This window comes from Mesocricetus auratus, unplaced genomic scaffold (assembly GCF_017639785.1).
Source record: "Mesocricetus auratus isolate SY011 unplaced genomic scaffold, BCM_Maur_2.0 Super-Scaffold_100023, whole genome shotgun sequence".
NCBI lineage: Eukaryota > Metazoa > Chordata > Mammalia > Rodentia > Cricetidae > Mesocricetus > Mesocricetus auratus.
In genome coordinates, this window is record NW_024429204.1 from 21,244,133 (window position 1) to 21,257,892 (window position 13,760).

Consider the following 13,760-nt stretch of genomic DNA (forward strand, 5'->3'; position numbering starts at 1 on the left):
CACATTCTTCACCACAGAGCACACCACCAGTTCAGACTGGCTGGCTAGACCGAGCTTGAGGTCCTCAAAGAAACAGTGTCCCTTCCCAGGTCAGACTCGACCACAATAAATCCCTTCCCACGTGGAGGCTCCTCCAGCAGTGGTTATGCCGGCACCTGAGAGTCAAGATAGTCCGTGTGTGTGTGTGTGTGTGTGTGTGTGTGTGTGTGTGTGTGTGTCTGTCTGTCTGTCTGTCTGTCTCTCTCTCTCTCTCTCACTCACTCACACACACACACACACACCCCTCAGGCCAACTCCCCTCTAAGGCTCATACATATGCAAACGGAACATATGTATAAAAACCATGTATGTCCCTCTTTTGTGGTTTCGTTTCTTTGTTTCTGGGTATTTTTATGGGTGTGTGAATGTATGTGTTTCTGCATCTGTGTTTCCTGTGCTTTTTCTTTGGCTATTTTGTTGTTTGTCCTAAGGTCTGTCTGGTTTTATTTTTAGATGTTTAACAAGAGAAAGATAAAGAAAGAGATTTGCAGCCAGGTGGTGGTGGCACACACTTTTAATACCAGGACTTTTAATACGAAGGGGGGGATTTAATCACCTGCCTCTGGTCTGCAGAGCAAGCTCTAGGACAGACAAACTGTCCAAGGAAAACCTTGTCTCAAAAAAAAAAAGGGGGGGGGTCAATTTTCATTAAAAAAACCTAACCTTTATTTTCTTTTTCCTTTGTTATAGAGTATTGAGAAAGGACTTGGAAACAAAGCTAGGGCCTACTGTAAACCAAGCAGATGATCTAACCCTCATCAACACTGTAATTATCATAAAACTGCTAAAATGAAGATGCTTACCTTCCAAGATGCCTTAGAACTCATTTGATCTTTCCTTGTGTCTATGCCCAGACACTGAGACAGACACACAGAGCGCCCTTTGTCCTAGGGGCCTGCCTGCAGCAGACAAGGGACTAACACGGGAGCTATCCCTCTAAGTGAGCAGGGTCTCCCATGCCTTTCTTCATTCCAAACTTACCTCCTCTCAATTAGACAAGCAAAATGTTCTTTACCCCACATACTGATTACACGCGGCTGTAAAGGTTCTCATAAAACCTGACAGCCCAGCTGGGCGGTGGTGGCGCACGCCTTTAATCTCAGCACTCGGGAGGCAGAGGCAGGTGGATCTCTGTGAGTTCGAGGCCAGCATGGTCTACAGAGTGAGCTTCAGGACAGCCTCCAAAGCCACAGAGAAACCCTGTCTCGAAAAACCAAAAAACGAAACAAAACTTGATAGTTAATCGAGAGACCCAGGTGTTATGATTCAGCTCATGTGACCCGTCTGGAAGATGTGAACAGAGCAGCCCAGCGAGTGGCAGGAACTGGATGGCTGAAGAGCATGGCGGGGAGTGACAACAGAAAGGCATGAGGCGTCTATGGGGACAGGAATGACAAAACAATCCTGAAGTGACATAGTGGGGTTGGCTGGACAACACTGAATAAGTAAATGCCGCTGAGAGACAGTTTTACTGTAATAAACAAAAACATGGCTGCGTTATTCTTTCCTTCCTTCCAAAGGCTAACCAAAAAAAAAATCTGCTTGTCACATGGTTTCATAGTCACAACACTGAGGCCCGGAAAGGACTGTCCTTTCTTAACCTGGGGAATGACTAACCCAACCGCACCGCAAACTGACAGGAGCCAAGACTCTGTCCCCACCAAGAGCGGGCCATCCAAGCCCTACCTGTCAAAGGAGACCCTCGTACCCGGAGTTTGCAGATGGCAGAGTCCAGCACAAACCCTGCTTGGGAGCTCAGAGAACAATGAGGAAAACTCTCTCAGACAAGAGAGTCCCACAGACACCTCACAGACACTTTCCCAGGATGGAAGGACAGCAACGAGACTCCAAAGCAGGCTAGAATAATGATTACCCAGAGTAAGGTTCACATTTGACCAAGACAATCACCCAGGGATTTGCATTTAAAGCCTTAGAAATGAAGCATTTCACAAATGGCCAAAATAATAAATACTTCTACTCTTGTTGTAAGACAATTGGTTTTAGAAAGAGCTGTACTGAGCCGGGCGTTGGTGGCGCACACCTTTGATCCCAGCACTCGGGAGGCAGAGGCAGGCGGATCTCTGTGAGTTCGAGGCCAGCCTGGTCTACAGAGTGAGTTCCAGGGCAGCCTCCAAAACAATACAGAGAAACCCTATTTCGAAAAACCAAAAAGAGTTGTACTGTATGGTCCTGGGTAGACAAGAGTAGGTATTCCATAGGTTTAACAATACCACATCAGACTTGGAAAGTCTTTGCAGGGCTTATTTAGGATCACACTTGCTTTGCACGTGGAATCAATAAATATACTCGTGTCTATTCAGGTACACTGGAATGGGTATGAAAATACACTGACTTCCTATGCCAGGGTGCATTTGAAGAGCTGGGTAGATTCTTTCTTCCAAGAATGTAATGCTGACTTACTAAGACACAATAGCTCATAGAATATGGTGCTGACAGTGTCAGGAGCCAAACGCCCAAGCAAGAAAATGATTAACACACACACACACACACACGCGCATGCGCATGCACTGCGCGATTTCCTTGAAGTTATGAGAAATTAAATAGACACCGGTGATTATTCTGAGCCAGCAGGAAACCGTCACACACACACACACACACACACACACACACACACACACACACGATTTCCTCGAAGTTATGAGAAATTAAATAGACACCGGTGATTATTCTGAGCCAGCAGGAAAACGTGGATAGCCAGCGCAGGTCTGAACAGCAGTTGGAAGGTCACAGCAAGGACCACACCGTAACCAGCCACCAGAGACTCGGGATGGAGACTTACCCTGGGCATCCACTGGCAGGGGCAGACGGTGAGGAAGTGCAGGACACACAATTGACACAGAAAGGAAAACAATAACGTCAAACTGGTATCCGAGCAGCGCCTGCCTACTGCTGCTCATGCTGGACAGCCGCTGCTGATGCTTACACTCCGGTGAGCAGACCCGCAACCTGCAGAAGCTGCCAGCCCAAGCTCCCCTCTCCCGCCTGGCCGATACCCTCCCTCTCAGTCATTCCTTCCCAAGTCCTCCTCGCCTTCCTACCTGGTAATTTCCACAACTAGAGGATAAAGGTTAGCTAAACAGAGAGAAAGAATACACCAGAAGAGGCCAGTTAGATGCCTTAGCAAGAATACCTTTCAAGTGTGATTTATCAAAACTTGGGGGGGGGGGGGAAAACTATATAGAGTCCTAATATACAGTAGGACAAAAATGAAAAAAATTAAGGAATCTAAATTTTTAATACAATGGTAAACATTTTATGGGTGTGGAACTCTATGGACAACCCCTCCCCCAAGTATTTATAAACTTGGTTTCCAGATTGGGGCAGGGAGAGACGCCAAGAATTCACCTATTTAAAGGGTTAATGTTAGCCAGGAGATGGTTGTGCACATCTTTAATCCCAGCACTCGAGAGGCAGAGGCCGGCGGATCTCTGTGAGTTCGAGGCCAGCCTGGTCTACAGAGGAAGATAAACAAAAACAAGGGGGCAAGGGCACCCTCCATTAACACTCCAACTTTCTTTCTCAGATCAAATCCCTGACAAGCCACTAGTGTCTACAGATGGAAACACAAGCACTCACCCTAACATAATCTTTAATTTTACTTTCACTGTTTTGCAGTACTGAGGACTGAACACACGGCCTTATACATACTAGCCAAATGCTTTCCTACTGAGCTACATTCTCAAGCGATTTTTAAATTCATATTACTAAAGTATGTGCTGGGGATATAGCTCAGCTGCAGAGGATCTGCCTGCATGTGGGTGTGACTCAGAAACGCCCCTACACACACACACACACACACACACACACACACACACACACACACACTATAATAACATGCAAGTTAGTTCATGAGACGCGAGGACACTGGTTTCGCACAGCAACACGCCTGGAGCAGACAGACAGAGCTTAAAGCATCCTATTCTGGATGCTGCTACTTCGCAGGTGGGGTCCCAAAGACTTGAGCAGGAAGCTGTGACCGAGTTACCCCGCTCAGAAGTCAAGGCCCACATCACTCCTCTAGCTTCCTGTGGCCCCGTCGCCTCCACGTTTTAGGAAGGCTGGCTCTGCCCTACGCCCTTGGCCCTTAGACCAGAACTTGTCTGACATGAGGGTCAAGCCTCCTCTCTCTGGTCCCTTGCTCCTGGCTGTGTGTGCACTCTTGCCTGCCTCTGAGAATGAGAAAGCCTTGAACACGTATGCATATAAAACGATGTCACCTCATGAAAGTCACTGAAAGTGTTTGTGACAGAAACACTGAGACACTGTTAGATTACTAATCACCAAGCTCTACAGTGAAAAGCGAGCTAGATAAAAAACGCGGTAAACAATTATGTTTGCTGAGTAAGAAACAGGGGATACGGGTCGTTCACAAGCCGCATCCTGTATCAAGTGTCCGCTGCTGTCAAAGACAAGGCTAGTGCCAGGCTGATCTGCACGGAGGCATTTGGAATCTCCGGATGGGACATGAGAGGAACCACCAGGTCACAGAGCAGAGAAACGTGCACTGGAAAAGGGCCTCACAGCATCGGAAGGCAGCCAGAGAGACCCTGGCTGCGTGGGTCAGACTCAGCTCTATGGGAACCCGTAGTGAGGCTCAGTTCTATCATCGGGACACGCGGAACCGCGGAGCTGTGGCCCTCATGTTCTGCGTGTTCCGCGTCAACTCCGGCTCGCCAACCCTTCACGCCAGAGTCAGGCACCTGCCTCCTGAAGGATGTGAGCAATCTAAACCCAACGGGCTTTCTCTCAGAATGGGAAATGCCAGCCACCCAGAACCCCAAACTAGCCTCAGGTTTTCTCCCGCCCTTAGACAATGGCTCTTCCAAACTGCTGCCCAACTGAAACCTCCCAGAAGAGCACCCCTCAACATCCTGGCAGAATCATGATCCTAGAGCCTTCTAGAAGGCTGTGCCACCATTAAAAACTGTAGGCCTAAAAACATACTTAGGTTTTTTTTTTGGGGGGGGGGAGACAATAAAGAAAATTTTATTGTCCTTGAAGTAACTAGATCACCCAGAATGCTGCAGGCAGCTGGGCCAACCGGTTCAGAGAGAGCCAGCACAGCACTTGGAGCGGGGACCTTGTCAGGACTGTCAGGACGCAGAGGCAGAGCCCCTGATCATAGCCTCCACTCTCTCAGCCTCAGGCCCAAAATGCCTCAAGAAATTCACAATCCGATGCCAATTATTACCAAGTCCCAAGGCCAGGCGCCTTTCATGTTTGGTGAGGCCCAGCATCCTGAGTCTAGAGAATCATTCTCTCTCTCTCTAGCCTGGATGTACAGCTCATTAGCACCCAGGCAGCCTGCACCAGCACTGGGTAGCTCTAATTGCCACAACTTCCTCTAATGGCCCAAGCCACCAGGCTGCACCCAGAGGTCCAAATTCTGCTAATTGGACAATGCCAGTGACTTTGAGTGGCAGGTGAAAACCTTCTCAGCTCTATGCAGTGCTTAGATCAAATGGATTATCTCTACATCCAGGAAGCTGAGGTCTTGAGGGAGAGCCGCTACTTCTCCCTTGTCATTTTCAATAGGCTGCTAACCCTTCTCTAAGCCCGACACCTGGACCACCTCTTCAAGACCACTACCAATCCCATTTCAGGGCTGCCGAGCTGCCAACCAGGTGGACAGTCTGCTCTTCCAGGGGTCCCGGTTTGACTACGGTAGCATCTCCATTCACAACGTTTTCCTGTAGACTCGCTAGAACAATTCAGGCTGTAAGTCCTATGACTTGTCAAGGGCCAGCTACCAGTGTCCTCACGAGACTAAGAAGCTGAGACACACAAGACCTCAGAAACAGCAGCAGCCATGACGGACAGAAAATGTGAGCGTCTCTGAAAACGCCACCGCACTAGTCTCAAAAGGGGCATAGGGTATTTGTGAGAGCTGAGGAGGCCCTTTCAAAAACGCCCGCCCCCCCGTCACCTCTTGAAACGTGTTTTGTTTTCATTCTAGAAAACCTCTGCTTGTTAAAGAAAGAGAAAGGGCTGGGGATATCTCGCTAAAAAGGCTGCCTCGAACAGCCTTTAGCACTGCTATGACTCACAAACAGCCTGCAAGGAGAAGCCATCTTATCAGGTGAGATACAGCAAATTAAAAAAGAAAAAGTCGCAAGAATTGCTGCTTTCTTCTCCTCAAGAGCAATTTCCTGTATTTCTGGACTCCAGGAAATGTTACAAGTGCTTGCAAAGGAGACGCTGCTACACCTTTTCTCTCAAACCCACCCGATCTGGAGGGGCGAAGCTGGCTCCGAGATGTGACAATTCATTGATTTATCACGAGGAACTGGGGACAGGGTGGGAAGACACAGCTTCGTCTGCCTGGCTTCCCTGGGTGGTGAATTCATGCACTCCATCCCTACAGGTTAATCAGGGTAAAAAGTCCCCTAGACAGCGAAGACCAAGTCTCTAGACCCCACTGCACTCACTGCATCCTGTATCCACTGCACTCACTGAATCGACTGCACTCACTGCATCCTGTATCCACTGCACTCACTGAATCGACTGCACTCACTGTATCCACTGCACTCACTGAATCCTGTATCCACTGCACTCACTGCGCTCACTGAATCCACTGCACTCACTAAATCCACTGCACTCACTGAACCCACTGCATCCACTGTATCTACTGCATCCACTGCACTCACTGAATCCACTGCACTCACTGAATCCACTGCACTCACTGAATCCACTGCACTCACTGAATCCTGTATCCACTCCACTCATTGCACTCACTGAATCCACTGTACTCACTGAACCCACTGCACTCACTGTATCTACTGCATCCACTGCACTCACTGTATCTACTGCATCCACTGAATCGACTGCACTCACTGAATCCACTGCACTCACTGAATCGACTGCACTCACTGAATCCTGTATCCACTCCACTCACTCCACTCACTGAATCCACTGCACTCACTGAACCCACTGCATCCACTGCACTCACTGAATCCACTGCACTCACTGAATCCACTGCACTCACTGAACCCACTGCATCCACTGCACTCACTGTATCTACTGCATCCACTGAATCCACTGCACTCACTGAACCCACTGCATTCACTGTATCTACTGCATCCACTGCACCCACTGCAGCTACCGCTCTGACTGCATCCACCGCTCTCACTGCTCGTGCACTTGGAAGCCTCAGGAGAGGATTTCAGAGATTACGGGCTGTGAAAGACAGAGGAGGCGGACATCATTTCTGCAATAATGAATTACTAGGGAGCATTTACACAAAGGCTCCTCTGCACTAGCTCAAGGCTTCCAAGAACTTGGTTTCATTATAGAGCCCAGCAGGCAAGGAACTGCCCTATTCTGAGGACTGAGGCAAGGGATGACAGAGACTACCTGGCGAGGGCTTCACACTCACCCATGTCCTGCAACTTAAGAACTTTAATGAGCCTGGCATTGGTGGCGCACGCCTTTAATCCCAGCACTCGGGAGGCAGAGGCAGGTGGATCTCTGTGTGTTTGAGGTCAGCCTGGTCTACAGAGTGAGTTCCAGGACAGCCTCCAAAACAATACAAAGAAACCCTGTCTCAAAAAACTGGGAGAGGGGAGGGGAGAATGGGATGGGGAGGAGACAGGGAAGGAAGGAGGGAGAGGGAGAGGAAGGGAGGGGGAGAGAGAGAGAGAGAGAGAGAGAGAGAGAGAGAGAGAGAGAGAGAGAGAGAGAGAGAGAGAGAGAGAGAGAGAGAGAGAGAGAACTTCAAGGATAACTCAGTGGTTAAGAGCACTAGCAGCTCTCCCAGAAGGGTTCACAACTGTCTGTAACTCCAGTTCCGAGGAATCTGGTGCCCTCTTCTGGTCTTTGTGGGCACCACAAACACACAGGGCACAGATGTACATAAAGGCAAAACACCAATACACATAAAATTAAATAAAGTCCTCTTTAAAAACCTCCAATACACATAAAATTAAAATACAGTCCTCTTTAAAAAGCCTCTAGCCAGGCAGGTGGTACCCGTGCCCTACCCCTTCCCCAGGCCACCCAACCCTGTCTTAGGAAGCCCACGGACGGCACAGCTCCTGGTGCAGACACACCAGCGCGCATTCACCCACCCTCGGTCGTGGCACCGACCGTCGCAGACTCTTCTGTTACCTTTTTTTGCCTTCTTCTGCAGTTTCAGGGTGTCAGAGGATTTCTTTTTTATCTCCTGGCGGGCTTTCTTATATTCTGAGAGAAAGCAGAACATTGGATAACGTTACCACTCTGCCCAACCTTCCTCTCAGAAAGCATTACCGACACACAGTCAACACTCATCTCCAAACACAACGGTGAAAATCACAGAGACGTTTCACGACAAAGGAGCTGCTAACGTTAAAAACAACGAAAAGCACTACAGTCTTCCCCGGTCCTGCCCATACCAAGAAAAGATGTCATTGGGGACTGTCATAATTAAAAAAAAAAAAAGTCACGATACATCTGTTGGGGGGCTCAGGGGACAGCTCAGTGACAACGTGCTTGTGTGTAAGCATGAAGACCCGAGCGTTGGTCCTCAGCACCCACGCCAAGCAAGCAACAGTCCTGCGATGGTAACACTTGGGACCCCTCGTCCCCAAAGCTGAAATGCCTACAGGAGGAGGCGAGATGAGAGGACTCTGACCCATTCTGGTGACAGTAACCCAGTAAGCCAGCGGCACTCACAGCTACCAGGCCTCCCTCCTGCCGTACCTTTGGCGTGGTCCTTGTCCAGCTGGTTGGCCACTTTCTTCCACTCTTCCATCTGCTCTTGAAGCGGGTTTATCAGGCAGTCGATCAAAGCACTTTCGCCAGGAGACAAAGAAAAGGAGAGATTAAACGGTACACTTACACTCTGCTGTTGAGGTGCACGCATGGGTGGTAGGGTGTGGTAATGCTCGCCTGTCATCCGGTCGAGCACTTCAGGGGGGTGAGACAGAAGGATGGGCAGTTCGAGGCCAGCCTGGGCTACATGGCAAGACACTCCAAAAGGTTTACATGTAGTGCTTAAAACATGCTTCAACCATCTCCTTGAACAAATAAAGGCAATGACCCACCATTGCCTCCAAGGTCTCGGAATGCTTTCAACGACTAAGAAGTTATAGATATACACCTTCACACCACTAATCCCAGCACCCGAGAAGCAGAGGCAGGTGGGTCTCTGAGTTCAAGGTTAACCTAGTCCACAAAGTGAGTTCTAGGTCAGCCAGAGATATCTTGTGAGCTTTTGTCTCAAAAAAAAAATTAAGATAAAACAAAAACAACCACATAAAAACCATATAAGTGTGCCTGGCTAGAGAGATCTCTTCTCATATCCTCTGCTATCTTCCAGCCCACATTAAAAGGCAGGTCGCAGAAACCTGGGGCCACTCCTCTGGCCACAAAGTGGGAACCCCCAAGAGATAGGGACCCCGGAGATGAACTTAGTGCTTTCTAAAATTCCAGAGACGGGGAAATCTTTTTTTAAGACCCCAGGTGCTATGGGCACTCGGAACCTAAAATCCTGAAGACATAATGACTGTACAACCCTAACAAGGAGAAAGATGAAGAGACCAGAGCGTTCTCAAGCTGCAAGTGCCAGTTTCCAATCAACGGCAGGGAGAAGCCCGGGTACAGCCTTGTACTCAAAGCAAAGGTCAGGACAATGCTGAATTAAGCGGATCTGTTTGGGACACAAGGGCCACTTGTATCTGACGGGTGACTCCAAATCCCTGAGCCAGCCACTGCACTCTACCCAACTCCTGGTGTCTAATAACCAGACGCAAAGAGGACTCTGAGGTCCACTTCCTCCTGGTGGCTCTGTAACCAGCGTGGGCCTGGGGGACGGGGCACTAGGGCGGGCAAATCTCACTCCTCCCAAGAGGCTCCTGCGGGGAGGGGGCCTCAGTGTGCATTATCTCCACAACCGTGATAAGGAGAGCTGTGGGTGATGTATGAGCCATCTAAGGGCAGGGGATGGACTCGCCAACGCCAGCCAGCGCTAGACCCACGGCCAGCACACAGCAGATGCCCGGCTCACTCCGTGAAGAAGCAGCAGGGCAGAGAACGGGTTGTAGGGAGAGAGTGCGGCCCAGGCACCGCATCCGGAACCTAACCCTCCGGGATGGACCCGGGGAGGCCCCTCACCTGGAGAACTGCCGCAGTTTGGCCTCGATGCTTCTGTGGCGCATGCACATTCTGGTGAGTGCCGAGCCGATCTCCCGGGTGCCGCCTGGGAAAAGAGAGGAGGTTCAGGTGAGGAAGCACAAGCCAGGTCAGGTCTCATCACACCATGGGGACCCTAAGTCACTGCCTTCACAACCTCTCATTGCTCGTGCACATATGCAAATGAAATGCAAATTAATATGTAAATAAAATGCATATGCAAATACAGAACACAGACTGGGGTGTGCATTTACTGGGACACTTATTTACGGGGATGTACGGAGAACAAACTGGAACTTCAGATCCTAACTGCATAAGGACCCTGGAAGGCGCAGTGAAAGACATTAGGAAAACACTAACACTTCAACCGGGGAAAGTGTTAAATAAAACGGTTTTCTACCCAACAAAACATTCAGGAGGAAGCCACAGGAATTTATTGCAGGGTTAACCAAGTCCCCAGAAAACAGAAGGCAACAACAACAAAAGCCTCTTATTAAAACACATGGCATTACATGTTTTACATTTTGTTTTGTTCTCTCCACAGAAATGGTTGTCTTTTGGTTCAGTTCCCCTCGTCCTCCATTTTATTCTGCAAGCTAAGAGGGCTCTACAAGCAAGTAAGGATGAGCCTGGCTACCAATTAGTAACGGCTTGGCTGGACCTGGCGGCTCCAGCACTAAGTCCTGGCACTTGGGAAGCAGAAGCAAGTAGTCCACTAGGAGTTCAAAGCCAGCTGGGGCTAAACCTATCTCAAAAATACATAAACAAAGAGAGGCCAGCAGATCTGTGAGCTACGGGCCAGCCTGGTCTACACAGCACGCTCCAGACCTGCCGGGGCTGCACAGTGACACCCGGTCTCCACAACAACCTTCTACACTTAGCTCCTGGCAGGTTACTTTTCCAAGGAGCATACCTAGTCAGTCGGGGTTTCTGATAATACTGACACTTGCAGTGAGGCTATCCTGTGTATTGCCAGTTAGCAACATCTTGGATTGGACCCTCTTGGAGCCTGTAGCAGGATCCTCCTACTATTACTCAGCCTTGAGTATCTGAAAATATCTCCAGATGGTACCAGGTTTTCCCTGAAGAATAAAACTCACACTTTACTGCTCATCAGTGTTATAAAACCTTGAGCGAGACACAAATGTAATCCCCAGGCTAGTTTGACCTCTAAATAGTGCCTCTGGGGGTTGAGGTCACAGGTCGGTTGGAAGAGTGCTTGTCTCATGGGTATGGAAGCCTTTGGGCTCCAGGAAGCTGCCACAGAGGCACACCACACACCTGTAATCCCATCACTCCAGAGATGGAGGCAGGATGACTAAAAATTCAATACCACTGTCAGCTACATAGCAAGTTCAAGGCCAGCGCAGGATACAAGAGATTCTGTGACCCCCCCCCATCCACACAACCACAGTCCCCCCAAAACCTATTTCCTACAAAGTGTCTGTGTCTTCCTGGGGATCACCAGTAGAGGGCGCAGTTCTCACATGATGCTCCACTTGAGTTCCCATCCTCTTGCTGGAGGTTTTAGGGGTTAAGGTGAGGAACGAGGACCGCTTTATCCCCTGGAAAGAGATTTCCTCTTCCTGCGCCTTCACCTGATTAAAAATTAATAACGTGGCCACACAAGAATCCTGGCTCACTTACTCGCTGTTGCTAGGCAGTAGACTAAGTCCCTCCTGGGGGGAAGCAGCAGCGGCCATCGGGAAATAACCTAAAAACAGCACTCTCTGACCCAGCAGCTCTAATCTAAGAATCGAGCCTGCGGAAACAATTAAGAAAAACGGCGATTCCTCACCTGGGAGGACATTGATGGAGATGTTTACAACATCAAAAAATCCCATAATAATGATCTAGTTAAATGAACCATGGGGCACAGACACCCAACTGAATAGGACACAGCTGTTTAAAGACAGAATTGTGTGTCACTCGGATGCTGCTGAGAATGTTTAGGTAGCGGCCTAAGTACTTTCCTCATAGTAAATCATTCAGGCCTCACAACACGCCCGGTTGTGTTGGTAATGTTACCAGGCCCGTTTCACAGACAGAAGCACTTCCAGCGGCATGCCCAAGGTTACAGGACTAGTGAATGACATTCATCAGCTCAACCTGCCGGGCTTATGCTTCCAGCCACGTGACTCTTCATACAGACAAAAAAACAATAGGGGGGCAGAGCCCCCCCAGTCCAGCTTCCTCCCTTACCCACTAACACGATGGGGAGATTTTGTTCAGCTATCAAGTTTGGCTCTTGAGTCTAGAACTGTAATGGTGCCTGAATGGCCAGAAGCTGTCCCAGCAGACAACATAGACAGCTATGGATTGGGGGTCCACTCGGGACCTACACTTCCATCTCCTTGAGGTAGACCTGGAGACCGGGAAAGACCATGACAAAGGCCAGTCCCCCACCTCTGGCTTTGTTTTGTTTTTCCTGTCCTATTATTTCAGCGCCTTCCCGATATTTTTCCACAGATCTATTTCACCCCCAGGGCCTTCCAGAGGCAGCCAAGTTGCAGGCCACCTGATGCACGCAGTTTCTGAACGGAATGCCTGTGCCCACCATGTGTCTCTGCGCAGGAAGTCGCGGAGGACAGGAAATGGAGAAACATAATGAGAGCTTCCTACCATCAGTATCTCTGTAACTGGCACAGGGGCCGAGGCAGATGACATCCCCTGTGCGCCCCAGGACCCAGTGTTGGAACTTGCCGATCCCGGCATCATGGGTCACCCTAAAAATAGCTCTATCTGTGTAAGTACTTAGCAACAGCTGATGCTCTCCTGACCTCTGCTAGGACTTTAAAAAAAAACTCAGCAGGTTTGAATTGGAGGAAACTGGCTGGAGCTACAAAGACGGAGAAGACATCTGGACAGGGTCCAACATGACAACGGGAGTATTTATGGAATCACAAATGGCGACTTAGGCACCTGGCCACCTTACTCCTTGAATGACAGAATATTTATCATTGGAGGCTGGCCCAGCAATCAGTTTGCTTTTTTTCTTTATCCCCTAGCATCAGGAACCTTCCTCAATTTGTTCTCTGCGTTATTTTTTAAATCACTTTTTGAGATACGGTCTCTCGCTGAGCGTGGAGCTCACCAGCTGGGCTAGCCGGGCTGCCCGGTCAGTAAACCCAGGGATCCTTTCATCTTCTCCTCGGAGTTGGGTTGCAGGCATGTGCTACCACACCCAGAACTTTCTACGGGCTTGGGGGACCGAACGCAGGCGCATGCGTGTGTGGGAAGCCCTTCACTGACCTAATGAATCACCGTCTATGACAAAATGTGAGATTTTAATCTTGGAAAAGGCCTATGAGGAGTGTGGGGGAAAAGCGGACATATAAGTTTGCCGTAACTCGGTGTCTTCCAACGAAGATTTAGCATCCTACAGTTCTGGGGTTAGCAGTTCACAATGGGTGTCACCGGGTGAACTTCGGGTGCTAGCAGAGTCGTGTTTCCCCGGGAAACCATTTCCTGCCCTTCCCACCCTCTTCTCAAGGCTGCCAGTGTCCCTTGACTCACAGAGGCCTCCTCCCCCATCTTCAGAGCCAGAGGTGAGTCGATGTCATCTGCAAACCTCTGCTTCTGTCCTGTCC

The 13,760-nt window shown here is 49.4% G+C and overlaps 1 protein-coding gene across 13 annotated transcripts in view; it reads right to left on the reverse strand.

Annotated features, from left to right (window-relative positions):
- Positions 1-13,760, reverse strand: part of Mtss1 (MTSS I-BAR domain containing 1) — a 126,894-nt gene that overhangs the window by 21,838 nt on the left and 91,296 nt on the right. For 8 of the 13 annotated variants that reach the window (XM_040730569.1, XM_040730572.1, XM_040730575.1 and 5 more), the window contains 3 exons: positions 10,153-10,237; positions 8,740-8,831; positions 8,167-8,241 (listed from right to left, as the gene is read on the reverse strand). In XM_040730569.1, coding sequence (XP_040586503.1) covers positions 8,167-8,241; positions 8,740-8,831; positions 10,153-10,237 — 252 coding nt within the window. Of the gene's footprint in view, positions 1-2,839; positions 2,852-8,166; positions 8,242-8,739; positions 8,832-10,152; positions 10,238-13,760 lie in introns of all 13 variants that reach the window. The other 5 variants (XM_040730571.1, XM_021234499.2, XM_040730570.1 and 2 more) reach the window with 1 other exon arrangement.